Source organism: Battus philenor, unplaced genomic scaffold (genome assembly GCF_028537555.1).
Source record: "Battus philenor isolate CCGP_79_NKW_IND1 unplaced genomic scaffold, ilBatPhil1.0.hap1 SCAF_9, whole genome shotgun sequence".
Lineage (NCBI taxonomy): Eukaryota > Metazoa > Arthropoda > Insecta > Lepidoptera > Papilionidae > Battus > Battus philenor.
In genome coordinates, this window is record NW_027181759.1 from 139,212 (window position 1) to 162,343 (window position 23,132).

The 23,132-nt window shown below is 48.7% G+C and overlaps 1 protein-coding gene across 1 annotated transcript; it reads right to left on the minus strand.

Annotated features, from left to right (window-relative positions):
* Positions 1 to 472: 472 nt before the first annotated feature.
* On the minus strand, positions 473 to 22,770 carry LOC137932004 (sodium-independent sulfate anion transporter-like). The gene is made up of 12 exons (XM_068775541.1): positions 22,350 to 22,770; positions 8,172 to 8,384; positions 6,644 to 6,910; positions 4,516 to 4,643; positions 3,839 to 3,931; positions 3,212 to 3,398; positions 2,726 to 2,890; positions 2,150 to 2,337; positions 1,869 to 1,983; positions 1,648 to 1,793; positions 1,293 to 1,460; positions 473 to 1,059 (listed from the first exon to the last, which is right to left on the minus strand). The coding sequence occupies exons 1-12, from the start codon at positions 22,696 to 22,698 to the stop codon at positions 871 to 873; spliced, it is 2,208 nt and encodes a 735-aa protein (XP_068631642.1). The 5' UTR covers positions 22,699 to 22,770; the 3' UTR covers positions 473 to 870.
* Between the last annotated feature and the right edge of the window lie 362 nt (positions 22,771 to 23,132).

The window sequence follows — 23,132 nt, forward strand, 5'->3', positions numbered from 1 at the left end:
GCAACCGACACAAAGAGTGTGCGTCGGTGCGTGAGACGACACCTAGCTAGTGAACGCGACCGAGGCCTGGATCCTTCTGACTGGCAAATGTGAACTGCTGTCGCTGGTGCGCGGGCGCATAGGAATTTTTGTTATAAAAACAAAGATCCGTTAAACCAATAGCACGCTTCCACGACCCCACGCCACTTGAGATATACCGTTACCCGCTAAGGGTTGAACAATTTTTTGCTGTATTGCGATTTATGAGACGTTTCTCGTGATAATATTTTTTGGTTAAAATTTTAACTAAGATTTATGGGACGTTAATCTGCAACGTTACAGAGGTTGACCAACACAACACGTTAAGTTCGTAATATCACTGGCCGTTCTGTGGCCAATCAGGCTCTTTCACTAAAAGACCCGAGTGTTGCCACTCAAACTAATTTTTAACGTCACAACCACAGGAGAGCTGTTCGGCCAAAATTTAATAAAACGAGATAAACATTTCAACGTTTTATTTAAATAAATTGTTTCACTTTCAGTCATCACATGGTTCTTAATTTGTACCTACCTAAATTATAACATACAATAAATATAATACAAGTATAGAGCCGCCCGCCTCAGCCCGCCCCAGCCCGCCCAAGCCCGCCGCAGCCCGCCTAGGAGGGAGCGTTAACGACGCATGGAACCATAACAACCACTTTACGTAGAAACATAATTACGAAGAGACCTACAACGAGTTTATTTCACAGGCCGACCTCAGCTTATCTATATATACGTTTCAAGTGTACAAAGATCTTTTCTGACAAGCAAGGCTGCGGCGGCCGGAACCCTGTGCCCCGCTGGCGCCGGGCGGAGTCCTGCAGCGATGAGGCAGCGGGCGGGCCGCGGCTAGGGCGGTGTCTGCTTAGCGCGCCGCTGCGCCTCCAGCAGCAGCCGGTCCAGCTCGGCGCGGCACGAGCAGTGCAGGAACTCGCGCGGCCGCACGCCGCGGAACACCTCCGCGATGGACGGCTTCACGTTGTAGAAGATGATGGTCTGTCCGCGCGCATGGAAGTCCTCGATCAGCGACTTGATGCCCTGAGCAAACATCTTAAGGTCACTACTACTGACGCTCCGACCTAAATGGCCTGCGCCGACAAGTCGCGGCTAAACTGATCAATAAATGTATCGTCGCGCAAGAGCTACGTATAAAATTGTAATAAGTAGATTTTGGGAAAAAGCGAGCCGGCGGCGCGGTTGTTTGTGGCGTCCTTGATCGTTGTCGGTGAATATGTGATCCCCACACCGCCGCGATGCGCTGGTATGGGTACCTTGGCTGCGGTGAAGTCAGCGGCCTGCACGTGCGAGGCGTCGAGCACCAGCGGTGCGCGCGTGTGGCGCTCGGCCGCCTTGCGCAGAGCACGCCGCACGTACTCCGCGGACGGGAAGGCCAGCGCGCGGTCCACCGTCGCCACCACGTGATGCACGCCGTCCGCCGACTGCGGACCAAACGACAGCAGCGTTACCACTGCGCACTGGCAGCTTCAAAAGTACGATGTGCCTTGTGGCGTCAAGCGGACTTTTCTCGCACGCCTCCGCGCGAGATATGTCACACCTGCATTGTAAATGTCTAATTTGTAACAAATATTGACGCGGCGGGAGGGTAGTCGCCGTCGCGATACTCACCACTGCGGTGGTGACTCTCACGGAGGGCCGCGCCGACGCGTACAGTAGGAACACCAGATTGACGGCGATGCCGATGACGATGCCCAGCTCCAGCCGCGTCAGCAAGCAAGCCGCAAATGTCACCACCGCCGGGATGATGTCCAGCTCTGTAAACGCATCCGCACAAGTTTAATATGGTGCGCGGCACTACACACATGGGCAGTTGTGTTTGGACAACTCACTTTTGGTCCTCCATATGGGTTTGAAGACGTGCAGCTCCATCATGAACACTACGGCCGCGATGATGACTGCTGCCAGCGATGCCTTCGGGATGTAGAAGAAGTACGGCGTGAAGTACTGCAAAATTGAACCATCTTTATAGAGCCAACGAACAGCACGCTGGTGCGGCAACAGGATTCGCAAGGTGGTCGACTGAGAGGTGACTCTTCAACTGCCTTCAGCCACTGCTTCAGTGGGCTCTCGTGAGGGTGGAGTTTAAAAATAAATAGAGAGCGGATGGTACCTGCAGCGCGAGCAGCACCAGCGCACCGGTGTAGAGGCCGCCGGCCGGCGTGGCAACGCCCGACGCGTGGTTGACGGCGCCTCGCGACAACGCGCCCGACACCGGCATGGACTCCACAAACGCCGACGCGATGTTGCACACGCCCAGCGCCAGCATCTCTTGCGTCGCATCAACGTACTTGCCTTCCGCTGTAAACAGACATGCAAATACGTCAAACTGAGCACCTGGCAGCTGCTACGGTTATGTTACAGTTATTATTCCCTGCAGCCGGCAGTTGGTCTAGCTCGTGTAAGGGTACGTGAGCTGTCTATGTGCGACCCCTTCTTCCCATGCCCCACTCGGGTAATCTATGAACCCTTTGTTGCGAGTCTCTGCTCCCTAATTACCCCATCCTTCGAACTATCCTGGCTGTCTGGTTTCGGCATCGATTTCCTAGGCTGTCATCGAATTTTTATTAAATTTATGATGACACGAAACATTGAGCATTAAATAATATAAAACATCAAAACATTTACAAACTTTCTTCATACTAGCTATGCGTGGCAAAAAAATAAAACAAATATAAATTACACTCACAGAAGACCTTGGCGAGCGCGATGTTCTCGAGGATGGAAAGCAGTGGTACAACAAATATGGCGGAGCCGAGCGTGGACGCCATCTCCATGAAGGTGTAGGTGTGGTTGCCCACGGTAGCGGAGAATGGCGGCGGCGCCAGTTGCGGCAGGCCCGGCTTCACCTCGCCTGCGCATAAGACGTCAACGTTAGTGGCGCGCGGAACAAAATAGCGGCGAGCGCGCGCTGCACAGCGCTGCACAGCGCTGCACACCCCTCGATCGAAAGGTGACAACGCTATGGTGAGACTCGTCCACTTTAGAGCGAATGATTTAAGATATAAAAGTTGCCTAACTTCGCTATGGTGTGTGAGACGCCTTTGAATTTGTGTGGGCTCCGTGCCTCGAAGACGTAGAATTGGGGGGGCTGTGAGAAGAGCGTGCTACTGCTCCTGTGATCACGGCCACTCCGTCAAGAGCGCACGAATAAGAAGGTTTTTGGCGATTTTACCCGTGAGGACGAAGGGTGTCTGCTGTTTGGTGTCGAAGTAGTAGGCGAGCGCGGCGCACACGAGCACCACCAGAATATTGCGGGTCGTGGACAAGAACCACAGCGCCTGCGCAATAGCCGCGCGCAGCCGCCCGCTCCCCGCACCTCCCGTCTCACCCGCACGGTACACCTTTATATCTTTTACTTTCTGCAAAAAGGACATTGACATCAAAAGCAAAAAACAGAAAAAATTGGTCGCGTTTTGTTTTGTATCGTAACATTACGATAGTGAGTTAGAGACTGATAGATAGCACAGCTGTGCGTGTTCGTCTGTAAGTGTGCCGGTGCGCCGGCGCGCGCGCATCGTAGTGGGCAGCGCGTAAAGGCGCACGAGACCTGCAGCCGAGTAGCGTGTGTCGCCGCGTGGGAGCGGACAGTTGCTAGTTATTACACGGGCGTTGTTTTTATTCGTAGCCGGAAGTGATTGGCGTACGTTCGCATACAACTCGCGACGCAAATTGTCTGTAATTAGAGCTGTGTGTTTGTGTCGAGTCATTCGAGCGCCGGTGTACCGGCACAATGCTAGGAGTTATAAGTTATAGGTGGTAGGTTCAAGGTAAGGGGGCCGAGGTTTCGGTGTCTGCGTACCCTCAGCAGCAGCAGCAGCGCGATGCAGGAGACACCCAGCACAGTGTCCCACAAGCGCGTCTCGCCGATGTGCTCGTACAGCCCCGTCCATACCTATACCACAAACACCAAAACCGATTGAAAACACATAAAAAATTGTTGTTTTGTTCAGCTCAGCGGGGGACACCGGCATCCATTTTCGGTCGTCGAATGTCCGCCCAAGGTCGAAAGAAATACCGGCGCGGACGTCGCGTCGCAAAAACTTATAATATCTGTAATGCGCGGCCAGCAAAAAGTGGACTCGTAATTACGGAACCGCCGCAAAAACTAGTCGACTTTAAATTAAATTTTAAATTAACCGCGTATGAAGCAACCGCTGCCGCCGCCGCCGCCGCCGCCACCGGTACAGCACAGCCGCTGGTTTGTTTGACAAGCGGCCGTTGCAATCGAAAACCGTCGCTGCGCGCAATGTCAAGCGGCCGCGACGCGCAACTGAGTTGGTCCATTCTACTTTTCAAATACGGGACTTCGACTGACCTATAAAGTTATGTACTGGGAAAGAATTCCCGGAATCTCTGAGGTCTTCATACACACTCACATAAAAGGACAGGGGCAACACCTGGAAGTCATTTAAGAAGCTCTCGAAGAATAATTTAATAAACTCTTAAAGCTGAGAGTAGCACGTGCACTCGCCATACCTGTAGGAACTTGCCGCCAGGGAAGCTGAGGCCGAGGACGTCCTTGACCTGCGTGGTGGCGATTATGATGGCGGCCGCGGAGGTGAAGCCCACCGACACAGGACCGCTGATGAAGTCGATGAGGAACCCTGTAGACACTTTCTTGTACAGAAAACGCGCACTAGAGAGCCTTCCCGCGGTGCGGTGCGGGGGCCTGCGAGTGATCCTTCATTTCAATTAGGAGACGTGTCTATCATGATGAAATCTAAAATTAGCTTTCTTCTAAGCTAACACTCCGCGCAGAGGCGCAGTCCATTGTCCCGTGGCGAGCACGTGGCGGGACCAACCCCTTAAGTAATTACTGTTAGTGTGCATTCGCTTCATAAGATATCAGAACTCGTCGCTGACTCAGCTTCGGGAGTATAATCCAGTTCTGTTTCGGCGAAGAATTGATAAACATTTTTTGGTCACAGACCAATGCTGTTTTCCTGTTGGCATCTACAGCTTCACCAGGTTTGAGAAGATGGAGTTCTTAACCGCTTTTTACATTATTTAAATTTACGGGACTCGGGCCGTTACGTTAAATATCCCTCCGGATAGAGATCCTACTTTTAGTGTAAAAATGATTTAAATTTGAATGGTATTCAATAATTGTTTTCCTTTTGCAATACACAGGCTACCTCAACGGGAAACAACGCGTGCGTTAAATAAACAAATTTTAAAATAAAAACCCAAATTTACATATGCCGCGCGCGAAATAAAAAACACTAACAGATTTTTTTTGGTTTCAAAAGAACCTTCCGGAAGATACTCTGTCCATTAAAGAGAGCACAAAGCTATGCGGGGTTCCTACGCACTGAACTGCCCGCGCCGGTCGTTCTCTGCGCTGGTTCGGGGGACCTCGTCTGAAATGATCGTAGGAAACATGCTAACGGACAAACGGCCTTGACCGCGTACTGCGCGGCTGGGCATGACATGGTGGCATGATATTACAGACAAGAATAATATTCATTTGTTTAATTCATTACAATCAGAATATATGTGAATGTCAAAGAAACTGTAAGTTGTCCTCGTTTGTACAAGTGAAAAGATCTCATTGTTCGAGATACTCCTTACAATAGCCAGCCTCAAGGTGCTTAGCCTCTAGACCACTGTTTCCCAACCTTCTTTGTGCCATGCTCTACCTAAATATTCCTATGCCCTCCTATGTAACATACGTAATTTTTTATCGTTTCGATTCTGTCTTGGAATTGTCCCTAACAATAAAATTGCCCCGCTGGGGGTAGTGGGCCCTCCATTGAGAAACACTGCTCTAGACTCTCATGGTCGAACTCAAGATTTACCTCGTGCCAGGTGGCCGGGATCGGGACCCTGGTCGCAGGCTTGTACCAACATAACCATTGTCAGGACATTGGCAGGTCTGAGGGCCAAAAATGCTTAAGAGACTTCTCTGTCCTGCTGAGGAGCAGTAGGATCTCAAGAAAGAAAACGACAAAGTATGTAGGGGGTATTCACACTACCGCTGTTTGAGAATTATACTAATGGCACATAAGAAACGGCGCAAAGACCATGCGAAGTAGGTATCTACGCAGAATGTACAGATAACATTAACTACGTGTTAGTAACGCGGTTATATAAAGGCGGCCAGTTTATTGAGTACAAATGAACCGCGAAGTAATTACCGAGACTTTCAAAGGAATTCGCTGCGATTACAGCCGCCCGGCCAATTATATCATTACATAAGCCGCCACGTCGCGGCACCGGATTGTATTCATTGTCATTTCACGGACTGCCCCGGATTTTTAGTCCACCACCGCCTCTCCCACGAAAGAGCTGCAGCAAAAATACCCCTCGACGCGTCCAGACGTAACGCTGTAAAATAGCTGCTGAATAGAGTGCGGATTGAGTACGGCAGTGGGACCGCGGAGCGCACGCCTCGCGAAGCTCATATATCTCTTGGTGGCGACACAGTTATCGTTTTTATTGCCAATTACAAATACAGTGGAGGACTCCGGGTGAAGCTGCAATGCGCCTCGCCATATCAGATCATGTACACTAACAAAAGCGTGAAGTTTTTGACATAATGAATAATACATGTAACCGATGGCGCATCAAAGTGCACCTGACAAGTAGACGGGCCGGATCTTACCGAGCTGCAGGATACCCATGAGTAGCTCCACGCAGCCGGACAGGAAGGCGAGCAGCACGGCGAACTCGGGGCCCAGGCCGTGCAGGTTCTCGCGCGTGAGGATGGCGGCGATGGCCGTAGGGCCGATGGCGGAGTCCTTTACGGAGCCGAAGGCCGCGTACACGAAGCACGCCATGAACGACGAGTAGAGCCCGTACTGCGGCGGCAGCCCCGCCACGCCCGCGTACGCGATGGCCTGCGGGATCACCGTCAGCCCCACCGTCACGCCTGCGGACACGCGCGAGTTACTGTACCGTTTATAGGACACGCTCAAGGGCACACAGGAGGCACATTGCGCGGGGCCGCCCGAGCTCGCGCGCACCGCCCGGCATTGTCCGCAACCAATAGAAACAATATCAGCATCTGATGCAATGGGGCGTGCGCGAGCGCCGGTACGCAAACATCTGCGCCGGCGGTGCGCCTGAAAAAACCAATTTCACGCTCCGATAACGCTCAATTGAATTAGAAAACGCAGCTTCGGTCCAAGGACGTAGAGATTAAAGTCCATTGTCTCGCGGCGGTGAGCGCTGCTGTAGCGCATTGTGAGGCAAAACTGAAACTGCGACGGGTCGATGAACCGCGGCAGTGGCAGGTGTCGCTGCGCCGGGTGCCGCACGGGACGTCACGGCATCTTCATTATTCCGCTGGACAGCGCGGAGAAGTGCTACGATTTGTTTTCACGCTTCTATAAAGCCCTGGCAGCGCATCGTTTTCGGAAAGTTTATTGCCGTTGCAGCTCCTCGTTCGTCTGGACAAAAGCACTCCGCCGCGGCGCTCGCGACACGCGCGACTCACTCGCAGAGATAATTATTTATTTTTATGATACTGTTTGTCACACATTATTCACTCAACGAACCACAGGGAAAGCTACGCTCGGGATTACACTGCAAGATATGCGAATTGGAAATGCGGAGGTCCGCACGCGAACGAAAGTTACCGTCGTGGCCCGGCGGATCGGCTTGTTTTAGTATTTCTGCGCGGGCCAGACAGACGGCGAGCAGGTGGCCGCTGGGGCCTTGAGGCTGAAGTGGAAAATACGGACTATCAAGCGCAACCTGGGACGTCCGCCCACAAGGTCGTCGGAAGACGCAGGACGCTGACCGCTTCCAACCTGTCCTATTGTAAATCTATGGGTGGGGCTTGATTCCAGAAGTGAACGTGATGATTAACATGCGTGGAGCGCTGTTTATAGAAGCTAGGGTTTCATCATCATATCAGCCGGTAGACTTCCACTATAAGGCATAGGCTTCCTTCAAAGACCGCCACGATAAGCGATCTCGCGCTGCCCGCGTCCAGCGACTTGCAGTTCACCTAATAGGGGCCTATGTACGCCATGCCTTCATGATCCTCTCGGCTCCAACGGTTATCGCTTTCAAAAGTAACCTGTCCCGTCTACTACTACTCCACAAGAGAAATTATGGTTAGTTTATTTTAAGGTTAACGCTTAGTAATGGCAAAAGGAAAGAAATGACAGCGAGCGTTTGCGTACCTGCAATGAGGTCCGCGAGTCCTTTGCGCGGCGTGTAGTCGGGCAGCCAGGCGAGGATGGGCAGCCGGCGCAGCAGAGTCTTGGCTGAGCAGCAGGCGCGCGCGCGACGCACCGCGCCGCGCCGCCAGCCGCCCCCCGCTCCGGCCTCCGCACTGCCCCCCGCATCAGCGCGCGCGCCCGCCGCGCCGCACTCCGCACCGCACTCCGCGCCGTCTGCTGACAAACGGGGCGTTTAGTTGACGAAGGGTGTACAGTCGCTGAGCAGTCGGCACAACACTTTACGAAAAGACAAACGAGAGTAGAGCGGCAGAGGTCCGCTGCAGTACGCACGACTTAAACCTTTATATCTTATGCGCCGCGCGCTATCCCGCCGCTTTACTCATTGATGTGTGCGTCTTACCATCAGATCATTTTTTAGCATTTAATACAAGATTCTGTAACGATCAGTACTTCTAGAAATGTAGTATTTAAATAGACAACACTTGCGCTGAACAGTGAGCGTTTTGCGTTGTGTATATGTTAGACACGATCTTTAGAACCTAGTGCTACTGCACGGGAAGCAACAGCGATTGCGGACCTACGATTTTCGTACGATGAGAAGCACTGCACTGTTCACTGGTCTCTGTAAGCATTAATATGTATTCATTAATACATTTTGTGTCTTAGACTAGTCCTGTTTGCCTGTTGGTGTTTATGGCTTCGCTGGGTTTGTGTTGGCAAGGCAACGAAATCGTTTAATGTAGATCTCTTTACAGTGACTAAACTCGATCCCTTCCTCGGAAACCTTAACAACTTTATTATGTTTAGCAGATTGGATGAGAACTTCTTAGGATGCTTATCCGGACGCTGCTGCTTGAAGCTCGGCCGGCCTTCCCGTTCAAGGATGTGCGAGTGCGCCGGCGCGACACGATGTGACTAAACAAATACCAACGAGCCCATAAGCGGTGTTCTTTCGACTCAAAAATGTTCCGTTGAAGACAGTTCCTAACAGAAAGCGCTGTTCAGGTTCTTGTCGTCTCTTTCTACAACGCAATACTTGAACGGGTCAATCAGAACGCTTTAATGTTTTCATAAAACTGGTTGCAAATGAACACTGGCTAGAAGCTCCGGTTCTTCGATACAGCGCTGTTGTTGAACGACATCTTTCCCGGGAGATGTGCACAACCCGTGCAGGATGTTCACGAGTCCACGTGCGCGGGGCACGCGCGCGCGCCGTGCAGATGACAACAGAACTGACCTGCCGCATTAGCATAACGAAAGTGGCCCATTTACCGCAGCGAGCTAGGCGGCGTACACAGGGCTGTGCCAAACGTCGCGCGGCAAGCCATGGTGCGTCGGTAGCGCTGTTACTAAACAACTTTTGTGCTGCAAAACAAATACCTAACCACAAGGAACATTCATTTTCACGACTTGTTTGCAATCAATTAATATATTAGACGCAGTTACTGACTCCTGCAGCTGGTCAGCGACCACGTTAAACCTCATTGACTAATTCGCTTTACCTGACTTGACGATTTGGTACATTCGTTCCGGGCGGAGGACTCTTTGGCAAGTTTTATCGTGAGTCTGTTTACGTATGAGTACTGCGTGAATAATAATTCTTATGAGTAATGTATATGTATGAGTAATGAATAATAAAGCTGCCGTTAGATTGAAATCAAAAAGAGAAGGTTCTTTGGACAGCCCTGGCACTGGCCGCGGCGAGAGATCCGGTTCGGTCGCGGCGGAGATGAATATTCATCGGCAGCGCTGCGCCAATTAGACGCAGAGCCGCGCGGTGCGGACGCCCCGCTCGGAAACTGATTTATAGCCAATTGAAGCTCTAGCGGAGGCGATTCGGCCCTCGGTGGTCTTTCCGGACCTGTACTGCTCCCGCGGGGCCTTGATGTCTATCCCCCAGGAACAAACCAGAATGAAGCTCCAAATTTATCTAACATTGTGTTATGGCGTATACGTTTCACTGTAACGGTATACTCTTTTATTAACAAATATGTAGTTCGCAGTGGGTCGTCCGGCTGCTTGGCAGTGCATTACTTTGCTAATGAACCCTGGCTTATACCGCTTGTAAGAGACCGCTAATGGTGCAAGCAACAAGAACTCTAGATGTTTGAGGGTTGGGCATTGCGAAAAATATCTGCTTACGTCTCCCGTTCACCGGGCGAACGAGACCTGGTGGTACATACATTAGCTGCTATCCATCCGGACTTTTCTTAGGTTACAGCTCGCCACGACTGGGCCGCCTCAGTACGTTTTGTCCCCTGTTCTTTGGCACAAAGGGTCATTGTGCGGTGCGAAGGCAAGGAGTGGCGACCGCGCCGCGTGACTCGCGAGGCCTTTGTCTCCGCCGCACTGTTGTGTTCCACGCGCACATTGTGCTGCATTGTGCTGCATTGTGCTGCATTGTGCCGCTTCGTGCCGTATTGTACCACATTGTGCTGCATTATACTGAGCCCGATTATTTGCCGCCGCTGTCCGCGCAGCTGAGCCGATTCAGTAACTCAACAAGTACGAGCCCTATCTTAATGGGATAACATGTTCAGCCGGCACATTATTTTTCACCATTGGCCGTACTCCAAACCGTGGGCTTAAGCCCCTACAAGCAACCACATTGAGGTAAAGTCGCAAGTTCGTAAGCGCGTTCATTACTTGCGGCAATCGCTGCAAAATGTACGCAAGTGACGATAAAATAGACCGTCTTAACGATCCCAACTGTAGATCTTGCCGCTGTACCAACGGGCCTCCTGGCGCCTCTTCATTGTAGTGATAACGACCACCGGGGCGATTTAAGAGAGCCGGGATCGTGCATGATCTTGTCAACTCGACAGAAGGTAGGATTTCTTAAGATCCATAAGTTTCTGCCGGATACACAAAAATGTAACGCGAGTATGATATTTACTACTGTTCCCGTTCGAAAGGCGCTGAACGTCGCAGCAATGTTTCTTTCTAACGTGCGAAATGTGATTGTTGTGCCTTCCAAAAGACTATAAACACTTCTCGACTTGTGCGTTACAAGCTAGATTTACAAGTGACGCGGAACGGTGGTCGATGTTAACTTTTCTGGCTGATGTAGTTATCGAATTGTGTGCTCGGAGGATTTGAGTACATTTTAAATATTAGGCCTGACTATAGATGTAAGGCCGGTTTAAAACGAATTAAACCAATCGGTTTAAAACGAAAAAAACCGTTTAAAACCGAAAAAACCCATTTTTTTCGATTTTAAACGTTTCGTGTTGACGACTATGTTTTTCTTAAATATAAAGATATTATCTATTCCAAGCGTAGACATTACCTAGCTAAGTTGATAAACTATTACCTAGTTAACTATATTGGTTATTTTGAAAAGATTTATCAATCAGTTTCATTCGGTTTAAAACCAAACTCACACACTTGCACTTCTCACGCGGAGAGACGTCAAATGCAACGTTGCCAGCTCGCCTACTCCACACCACACACACACATACATAGCGTGTTGCATGCGGACATGTCAGTGTTGCCAGTATGGTAAAAAAAATTACAAATTTGGATTCAATATAAAGGTACTCGTACCAAATATGCCAAACATTACTAAATAACTAAAATGTAATGAGCTGTTATAAAATTAGATTATTAGGTACCCGACTTTTTCTTGAAAGTAATAAAAAAAACTGGCTAATCTTACACAGTCCACTCGACAACATGATAATCATACAATCAAGAAAGTCATGAAAATTTATGAGGCGCCACTATCTTTGTAAAACTGACTGACATTTCTGTCCTAAAATTAAATATGCCAACACTTTATTTCTTTTCATGACTTTCTTGACAGACTGTGTGTGTGCATAGCAGTCTGCGGTGGCTCTCTGTCGGCAAACTCTTTGAACAGAAATTGAGGAGTGGACCTTTGAGTAGACCTTAACTACTTGGAAATAAAGGACAAAACTCCTATCCACAATTTCTTTATGATTTAGGTACATATTTTAATCTATTGTATGTAATATTGTTTCTTTATAATTATAGTACTTTATATGTAATATACTTACCTACATAGGTATAAACTGCATAGGTAACTAACACCAGACCAAGTATTGTCGATAATGATGTGTAAAAACACTGTTCTTATATTTTAGTAGGCGAGTTTTAAACCGTTTAAAAAGATTTATTTGGGGTTTTAAACCGCCACTTTTGGTTTTAAACGTTTTAAATCGGCTTTTTTACATCTATAGGCCTGACATCGGCGGCTCTAAACGTGTAACGAAAGAGGCTTTCGGCGATCGGAAAATGAAAAGAGCCGAGCCCTCGCGACACAAAATGTTGCGCAGCAACGCGAGCGCTGACCTCGGTCACAGGCGATCATTTGCAGGAAGATCGTTACTACTTGCTGTATCAGAATTCATTTACATATTGAGACTTGAATAGACTCTTAAAAAAATTTCGTCGATGGAAAAATATAGTTATGGTTATATACAATAAAGTCAAGCTTCTTATATTTTTGTAAGGTCCTTAAAATTATTAACCCCGTGTAGGCAGCGCGTGTGTACGGTCTTACACTAAACCCTCGGCGGAAAATAACTTACTCGAACATATACATCATGAACACGCGATTGTCCTGTAACTGTTATTGAACTCGAAATACACAGCAGTTGATGGTGTCGTATTCTTTCATGGAAAAGTTAGAGTTTTCATTCCGGAGTGTCGGTCGTGCGGGCCGGCGCTGTGTAAACTGTCGCTGAATTGTAAACAAACGACTTCTGGGAGCACAGCGGTGAGTAGCGATTAGCGCTGTATCCAGAAAACGAAAAACGAGCCGTCGCACGGTATGTGGTACACTGCCGCACGTGTACGGCGTCTCAAAAGCAAGTGTGTTGCAGAGCAAAAGAGTTTTGAAACACACGTCATCGTCAGTCGTTGAACAAATAAAACAAGTGAATTTTTGAGCAATTGTCAAAATTATTTTTTTCCAATCAGAGAATATCGAATAGCGGTTTTATAATACTTTTGCGCAAGCAACGAAAAAAAATCAACTAGAAGAAACCGAGGGGATTTCTGAGAGCCAAGCTAATGGAGAGTGACGTACTGTATGACAAACATGTATTTGCTGAGTTTACGTAATAAGAAAAACAAACATAAACTTTCTATTGGTTACTCAAATATTTGTGATGATTGAGATGTGGTTGTTCTGGTCGCAGGCTGCGTACCGGTTGCAATATGGGGACGAGAGCGTGCCCGAGCGCATTAGTACGACATGAAAACTAATAGGTCTACATATCCAAAACAACGAGATAGAGAATCGAGTAGCGTGGACATAGCGGACACATTGCACACAATATGATGGGCAAGGTTGCTAGGCACGAGGACATGATGGCTGCGCACGCTTTGGGAGTGGAAGCTAACTCATCAGGCAATTGTTTCCTCGCAGACAGAGAAGTTGAGGACATTAGCGTCCAATGTTCTGCACGGCAGAAGTACCCGAAGAACCGTCAACATGTACACAGCGTCTTTCAGCCAGTCTGTCAGTAAAGGATAAAACCTGTTTCTCAACCCAGTGATCAAGATGCGGAGTCCAAGGTCAGCACCAAGCAGTTGTGCAGAGTTGTAGTCAGGCTGGAGCAGTCCGTCGGTGGTTGGCACAAACGGGCCGCGCGTGGCCGAGACAAAAGTCCGCGTCCTGCTTAGACAAGAGCGCAGCAGTATAGAGAGATTACCTTGTATTTACGTTGGCTGGATATTTACTCTCCACGTAACTGCAGTATTTTAAATCTGTCAGATTTTACCTTGATGAGACAGATTGTTTCTTCAGATGCCCTTTCTTGGACTATTCATAACATTACGGTATGCCAGTTACGATATACAGTACAAGTAAAAGTGTAGTGCGCTAATCAGAAATTTGAGTTACGATATCCACTAGCACTGCGTTACGTGAAAGGTTTTCTTTCAGCAATACAGCGTGCTGCCGGGTCACGCTGGGGCCTCTCTGCCGGGTAAGGCCGCCGACAGAGGCGTCGAGAACTTTCGCCTTACGCTGCACAAAAACGGCGAATTAAAAACAAAACGCAAAGAAGGAAGCGCCAGCTGAGTGGCGGCCTCGAGCCATCGATTAGTGCTCTAGAACAAGAAAAACCTAATTAGCTGCGCAGGCGCGAGGAAGTCAGGAGGCGCAAAAACACGCTGCCGTGCGCCGTACGCGCCGCTGTCGGCCCGAGCCGTGTGCGCAGCGCGACGCGACCGCGGCGTCGAGGACTTGCACCGTTCTATTGCTCCTAATAAAACTGAATTCAAAGCTGTGCGCCGAGGGGCATCCCCGGGCATCGTTACAAAAACCGTTGTATAGGCTCATGCATCCCAAGCGCTCTGCTTCGAATGTCCTTTTCGGCACAAAAACTTTTGGGATGCGGTCAAAATAGATAAACTTTATTAAAATGTTTTATGAATTCACAATAATGAGAGTGTTAGCCGATACACTTTGCCTTCTTAAACGCAACTCAATAAAAACTTTCTGTCGACCAATTATACAACAAAACCATTGCCCGTTTCTTGCCATCTCGGAATAATTAGAAAGGTTATGTACACAACTTCAGAGATCACACAATTGAAATACTTTTGCCGGCGGGCGCGGCGCGCGTTTGTGTGTCACTGGCGCAAATCGTGTAGAGGGTTAAGTACATACAAAACTTGAACTTGGACGGACTACGACGCTGCGTCGATATACCAAAGCATATATCATAAGGTAAATGTGACAATGCACACGCGAAAAAAAACAGGAGATGAGGTGCGGTGCAGCTGGCTCTGCTCATCGGCACAGGAGTCGTGAATAAGGTCCACAAATTTATTTACCTCTCCGCTAAATCCACTAAATTCTCGGTATTTATTTATGAAATAACCAACACTGGTCTGTGGTAACAAACCAAGAGTTCAAAACCCGGAAATAGACCTTGACATGCTCTGAGCGGGACCACGCCTCGTGACCACCACATGCTAAGACGAGCCCTCGATTGACCGAATTTCCCAGGTAACCGCAATTGTTAGGGTATGGTATACACGTTCCTGGCGGCGGACGGCTATTGCTGAGGCGGAACAAATAAGGGAAACGTAGATCGAAAGAACTCAAGGCAAGTCTCTCTCGGGATAGCTCATACGACAGTAAGTCTTATGACAAGCGGCAAGTAGTTAGAACGTGAGCGCACTTGCCCCGGCGCCCGTCGCCTTCGACGCGTTTGTTCAGCGGTCAAGCGCGAGCAAACGCAAACTGTCCACACGGCGCACGCGCACTTACTTCTGCTCACAAAGGAAGGTCATGAGGCAAGACAATAATTCTAGTCGGTCGATAACTCGTAATTTTTAAATTCAACACAGAATTTTCAGAGATTGCATTAATTGAAATTAACACTTAACATATTTTTCTATCAATTTATATTTTTAAAAGGGAGTTCATATATTACATCAACCGCGATATTGCTACAAAGAACTCTAATTGATGCCTCAGAATAATAATTTATTCAATTTTGTAATTTTAGCATACAGAACCTACCTAGCATAAAATCTCCTACAACAGTGTTAAGGATTTCGAAGTGATCGACAGAGCTTTAGAATGAATTCATCTACGTGTGCAGCATCATGCAAATAAATGAGAGTGAGCTGGTCATGAGCAGATCAGGAATTTACGCAGCTTGATTAAAGAGCACGACACGCCCAGTCGCTGTTGGCTATGTTCATCCAACCTAGAATGCCAGCTGGTAGACTGAAGAACAGAGTACAGTGGTTCTCTGGAACATGGTTGTATTTCCATGAGTTGTATTCTCTGCTTTATGGCTTAAACAGGGTTACACAGAGGAAATGAGGGCCTCAGCGTCGGCAGACTGAGGACTGGGGCTCGCTTCGACACGAGTGCGGGGCACGACCAGCCCGCGGGTCACGGTCAGGGGAGGAATTTGAATGTGCTGTTGGTAATTTTATGACACAGTACGACGAGACTCTTAACACGTTCGCGCTAAATACGTTAGTTGTACTTTTTTGTATTGACTTGATATGAAGCTAAACACGCCCTGATTTAAATACAGCTCACAACGAAAACACGTGTCTCTTTCTTTTTACTAGCAAGTGTCGTTGAAACAATATTAACACACTTTCGTCCCGGCGCCTTTGCTAGTAAGGTTAATGTTATAGAACGCGTATATTTTTTTTATTTTAAAATTTTAAACAGTAGCGGGTGAGAGTGTGAGGTGAGCTCGTTTCAGTGACCTTGCCGCCCGCAGTTGTATAACAGTTGAAATCTAGAAAAAAAAATAGAGATTGTTGTTTCCGTTGTCTGCCGCTATACGACGATTAATTAATCTATGAGCGAAATGACCACGTGCTCCGGTATCAGGTCTGCTAACATACGCGTACAGATTGTGATATAGATATGTAGTGCTGCACATGCAGCGGCCGCAATAGCGCGCGCCGGAGGTCACCGCTCGCGACGGAACCTTCAGCGGGGACAGCCGCGCGGACTAACTTGCACCCGCGACTCTGTCCGCATCTGTTCGTCCGGATAAATGACATCGCACACCCAGGCTTTAATGCAACTTAGGTGACATGGAATCTATAGCGGACTGCGAACTGTACAAAATGGCCTTGTATTTTTAAATCATTGCAGCTGGACTCTGATTGATGTCGATGCCGCTGGCATGGTGGGCGTGTTACAGCTCAGATGATTGAAGGGCTATTTATCATTGTACGAACAGTTTTAAACGTTCGACGTTTACAACGCTATCGCCCGGAGTATACTGTTCAGGGGTGATCACGCATTGGAACGAACAAACAGACTTGCTTTTAAACCGAGCGCAATACAGTTGTATTAACATTTAAATAAACAAAACCAGTACCTTAAGAAAAATCAGTTACTGTAATATCAGGGTCGCGCGGTTTCATTCGCTTCCTTCATTTAACAAGTGGCCGACTGGATATGCACTTCCTCTGCGGAGCGAGTAAGGACGCGCGCCCCGGCCGCGCTCGCCTAACCGATTCGCACCCGGGACTACTCTGTCATACAGAATGACATTATTACTCTTCTAAGTTTGCGTGACGCCGGCGCCGCGGCCTCACCGCCACGCTCCAGGTCAGGGTCTCGATAATTAGCGCCGGTGGTGGCGGTGGTTTGCAACTTAATTACTTATGAATCTAATCAAGCGCTGGAAGACAACTTAGTAACAGTTAGCTACTTTGACAAAGTGATTGATACGTTTGTCATTTAGTTCGGCCGCCGGTCGGGGCAGGCAGTGTTTTTTCCGCTTTGAATTGTTTATCACTTGAGACGAAATCACAAAGAGATTAATTTAATATAAAATGGAATCAAATTGAGATTGACCCCATTGCGGTAACTTTAAAGTCTAAACTAAACTGCGAGGGCTCCAAAAGCGTCCTGATGATGCGTAAAGCTTACAAAAAACCGCTGCACCTGCCGTCGCTCGAAGTTTCGTGCACGGTGCTTAGAAATTAAAAAAAAACTGTATCTGAGGCAGCTCGGTTCCTGCTGGCCCTGTCCAGCCGACCTCGAATGTGCGCCGGGACACAGGGCGACGTGCTCTCTGAACACTCTCTTAAAGTTGAAGTATGCAATTAACAGTAAGTAAATTTGATTTATTAAAAAAGACTCCTCAGGCATTTTTGTTGTTAATTAGTTATTAAAATGATAAAAATAAATTAACAATTCATTGTTTTATTTAGATTTATTTTTTTTGTCACTCGTTTACTTGTAAGGCCTATTTTTAGATTGTGAACTGAATTTCCTGAAATGGTAAAATAAATAGATAAATCTATTTTGCGGAGATTCCAAGCAGTGAGTTTGCCATACGAGCGATGGGCGGCGGCGTCGTCGGGCAGCCGGCAGCCGTGTTGATGTTAACTCTAGCTTCGGCTTCAAAAACAAAAACATTGAACTCGCTCGCGCTTGCAGCGGACACCGGCCCGAGACGCGGGGCCTCTCCTTCAATTTCTTTTAGTTGTTATATTATAAAGAAGATCCGATGCACACATACAGTGTGCGGATGTTATGAGCCCAACAAACTCTGCATTTACAACAATACAAGTAGTGTTAAAAGAATATCGTTCCTGAAATCTTTGAATAATATGTATGAGTTGCCTTTCATTTTGTTGTGCAACATGAACGAAGGTTTCATCAGCGGCTCTAACGAGTCGAGATGGAAGGCGACGCTGCCCGGCGACGTCAGAGAACTAGTCGAAATGTTTTTTTTGCGGACCTTCCTACAAGACAACGCTTTGTATCGTACGTTCACATCGTATGAATAATTTTGTTTACTTAATTTCGGCACGCGACGTCACGACCGCCGAGCGCCGCTAACGAGGAACAATTAGTGTCCGTGTTCTTTTGTGAGCAGCGGGGCGACACTGGCCGCAGTCAACTCGGCGCGAGATCCTACACCTCGCCGGACACGGCTGACCATGCGGTGCCTTCGACCGAACTCTCAATTGTTAACTGTTATTTGTGTATGTGTACATCCATATACACATACACATACTTAAACGCCACCGCCACGTCGGTCGCCGCTCGTAAACCTTTCTGATCCAACAACTATCGATTGCACTATATATATAAGTAACGAACATTAATATCTATATTTCGCCCTTCTTATATTTCTCTGATGTACTAACTGGTCGCGATATCGCTATAACCGTAAGATTTAGAGACTGAAAGAAAAAGTTGTGATGTTCCACGCGCCGGCAGTGTTGAGGGGGCGTCCGTAAATCCACCATGGATTGAAAGCTCTTTTAGGTATAAATCTACGTCAAAATATTTTTTAGCATATTAAATATGACCAAGAATGGTATTTTAACATATCTCAACATGCGCTGCGGGTCACGCGAAGCGGACACAGATTGTCGGTATAAAGTCAATTGCGTTTTTTTTACCGTCGTCCGCGTGAATTTTGTTCAACTGTAAAATATTTTGTGTACGGCCGCGTGAACAACATTAACTTTTTAAGAAGTGTGCGTTACATTGCGGTGCTATTTTGAATATTATATAAATAAATGAACGTTAGCTGAGACGTTTGTCGTATCTATCGCGGCGCTGCGGGCGCGTGCGGGAGGCTGCGCGGCGAGTCGGCCGCGTTTGTTTACTTTCTACTCGCAAATGTCACGTCCGCGGACACGTACCAGCGATAATGTGCCAATTAGCGCTGTCAGCGCTGCCACCCGCCGCCTTGAGACGGCTCGGTGCGGCACGTCCGCGGCCTGGCGGTCCGTGGAAACATTGGGCAGAGTCAGCTCATCGCAAGGCTCGTGGCCGCGGCGGGCGTCGTTCGATTGCGCTGACTCGCGCAATTATCTGTTCGCTCGTATCCAATAGAACGCTTAATTTTATTTTTTGGACGTCGTCTTTGTGACGTCAAGATCGTTCAGACGGACAGTAAGCTACCATCAGCTCGTAATGCTGATCTGCCGAGAAGAGCCGGCCGGAAACTCCTCAGTCACTCTTTTTTAATGAATTTTAACAATTTTCAACTTTCATATATTTTCATACATCACAGTACAGACTATGTCAATAGGTTAACAAACCAAGCCCACACATTAAGATCGTCTAAAAACTTTTGAATGATGTAATTACACTATTTAACAATCCACCCCTAATTTCAAAATTAAACTAAGTAAAGGAAGGTCTGAGATATCTCGCGGAACTTTATTTTGTAGTTCCGAAGATATTGTCTTCAGATGTTTTGATCTTTCGAACATTGTTGTTGTCGACACGTAGATGCTTCGGGAGCAAACTTATAACATTGAATATTATTCTCATTAATCCATTATGGTGAAACGCGTGCCCGAGCGAAGGCGCCTGGAAGAGTTGAATCACCTCCACCAGCTCACACGTTCTGAGCAGTCCAATGTTACCAATCGCCGAGCGGTAATGTTACTCCGTAAAGGCAAAAATGAAACGTCTTCAATTACTACAAAAGCTTTACACGGCAGTGCCATCTAGACATCCACCATTACTTCTGTTTACCTCCCTCATAGAAGATTTGTGTTCTGGCGCGTTTCTCTTCATTGCAGTAGTCGTGGACAGTCGCGGTGTCCGCCGGCTCCACGCGCCGCACCGCTGCGGCTTGCGCTGCAAAGTACGAGTTGTCAACCGAACTGAATCGTGTTCATGTCCGCGTTGAACTTTATTTGTTGCTTTGTGTTTGTACCGTCTGCATTGCATGCACAAGTTACACTTGACTAGTGCGTCAATTCGTTATATTGTTGTTAATTGTGATAACTGTCAGCAAGTTGTTCATTAAATAAATAAATGATCGTGGAGGCCGAGGTACGCTGCTTCCCAAAGGCCCCGGTCATATCTTTCAGTTCATTGTTTTCCGAAATACGAGGCACTGGTTTACGAGTGATTGAGGACCTTTTGATTCGTCCGACGCAAAACGTGGCGGGCTGTTCATTCTACTCAAGATAAGTTTTTCTAAAGCATCATTCTTCTGTCGCATACAGGGCCGACAAATTTTAAAATTTAAAAGCGAGTGATTGCCGAGAGGCGTTACTTCACCTCGAGCTCCTGGAGAACAAAGACATTAATGCGGCCTGCGTGTGTGAAGAAGTGAGAACAGTAAAATCCACGAAGCGGACGGCATCAGCGAAACCAGCAGACATGTTATTAAAGTTGAAGTTTTGCCGGCGTCACACCAGCGCGGCTCCCGCATCGGTCGTGACGAGGTGAAGGTCACCGCGCGGCGAGGGAGAGCTGCAGCGAGCGCCCAGACTCCGCACCGCTGTTCGTTTCGCAAGAGCGCGCGGGCGATTTTTAAAAGCAAACAGCCTTCAAAACAGTCGCTCGACGTTTGGCAAGAAGTTTGCAACGAATGTAAGTAATGTAAGTAAACAGTTAAACAATATATGAGACATGCTAATTTGAGAGCTGCTCGGCACGGGGCACTGGAGTGCCTTCTCTCCGACCGCGCGAAGTCGCCGCCCGTCGACTCGTAAAGAGGTCGCGCTCAAGCCGCCGCGGGCGGCAATGATCCGCCTCTTCACGTCCAGTCTCGGCTCTGGCCATCAACATACATTGATGATCATTGCCCCTGTACTTGCGGTCTCAGGACGAGCGGTGCGTTCAGTCGATGCCGCTTTACAGTTTCTAGTTCAATAAATGAAGTAGGATTTGTATCGCCCCTCAAACCAAACAACAGAAATGCTTTCGTTTGACAGCAGATGTCAACGCGTTGGCTGTACCTGTCTCCGGCCTCCGGTACGACAGGTCTGCCGCTGGCGGGCACGTGTTTGCACGTGAACTTGTCTGCGAACGAACGTAGCACAGCTTGACGGGCGTCGCTCACATGCGATAGTTAAACAGCTGTCACGCAGCTGAGCGGGCGCGACTAACGCGGCGCGAACGACTGTTGACTGTTGTTGATGACTATCCAGCCCCTGTCGCACTCCGGGCAATTCTGGCCGAGGTCGATCGTTCTTTGTAAGCGGCCGCTCAACTCGGCGCTTACTTGAGCGCATTAACTGAGGAGCTCAAACAACACGACCGAACTGGAAGGAGTCGATAAAAGATATTGCACTTTATGCTGTGGGTTGTCAAATGCCTAATATCTATACTATGACATATCAAAAATCTCGATAACATGACAGCGTTAATGCTTGCGCATATCAAGCCTCATCAAGCAATTGCTAGTTTAGAGGTAACTTCTGTTTCGTGAAGATGGTCCCGGACAGGAGAATGTGAACCCCGTCGGTAACTTTCGTTATGTTATGTCGTTATGTCGTAGTGTCGTACATTTTCGTTATTAAAAAGACTAACAAATTCAGGTCCACAATGACCGAGTGCGCTCATACGTGACGGCAGCGCGCGCCGCGGGCCCGGCTCACTCGCGATATTATGTAATTAAACAGCGTCTGTGAGGACGCCAATGGTTCGTTGAAATATAACAACAGGCGCTGACCGCCGGCAGCCGGCGCTCTCCGCTGCTCAACGAGTTTCGAGCGACAGTTCAACTCGCGGTAACCTCTCTTAAGGACCTCTGCGACCGGACCCTATGGAACGTCTTTTTAACGGACCTAAAATGTCAATGATTAATGTGTAATTATGATCCCGTAGGAGCCCCGAATTAGTATACTGTAACACTATTGTAGCGCTCTGTGGCTTCAGATCGGGAGAAGCCGCAAACAAAAACAGCATTCGTCCGCGACAAATAAAATAATCAAGAGACTCACTGGGGTAGGGGGAGCCGCAGGCGGCGCCGCGGCAGGCCGCGCAGGGCTGCTTGTCGTCGAGCGCCGTGGCGGGCGCAGGGGCATGCGCCGGGGCGGGCGCCGGGGCGGGCCGCGGGCACAGCTTGCAGCCGCCGTTGAACTGCTCGCAGAGGCACACGCCGCGCTCGAGCCCATCGATCTTGAGCTCGTTAAGTCCGAACTTGTCGGTCTCGCGCTTGGCTAGCGAGGCGGCCAGGCGCGCGGGCAGTGCGCAGGCGCCGCAGGGCGGGCGCGGCGCGTGCGCCAGGTAGGCCGTGAGCGCGACCTGCGGCGGGGCGCGCGCCGCGTTGTTCAGCTTGTACTTGGTCATGGCGGGTCCGCGGCGCCGGCCGCTGCGCGCATGTCCGTCTCTCGCGTTCGTCCGCGCGCGCTTCCGCCGAGCGAATGCGGGCCGCGCGCTCGGCCGCGCCGCGCTGACTCACCTAACAGTTAGACACAGCGCCGCGCTCTTGTCGACGCGCGCCCGTCCCGCCGTCCTCCAAATGGTCATACATAACGAAACCGAAATAAAAAAAAAAACTAGAAAAAAAAGACAAATAATTGTGTTACGATTTTTCATGAGCTGACATTGCAAAAAGAGTTGATTATTTCTGTAATTTCGTCATAAAATCTTTAACGTCCTTTACCAATACTCACCACGGTCTTCCGTCCGACTAGAGTCTCTCAAATCGTTCAACTTGAACACGCATAACTTGCGGGGTTTGAGTCGTGAGCGCGTGCACTGTTGCAGCGGCGGCCCATCCG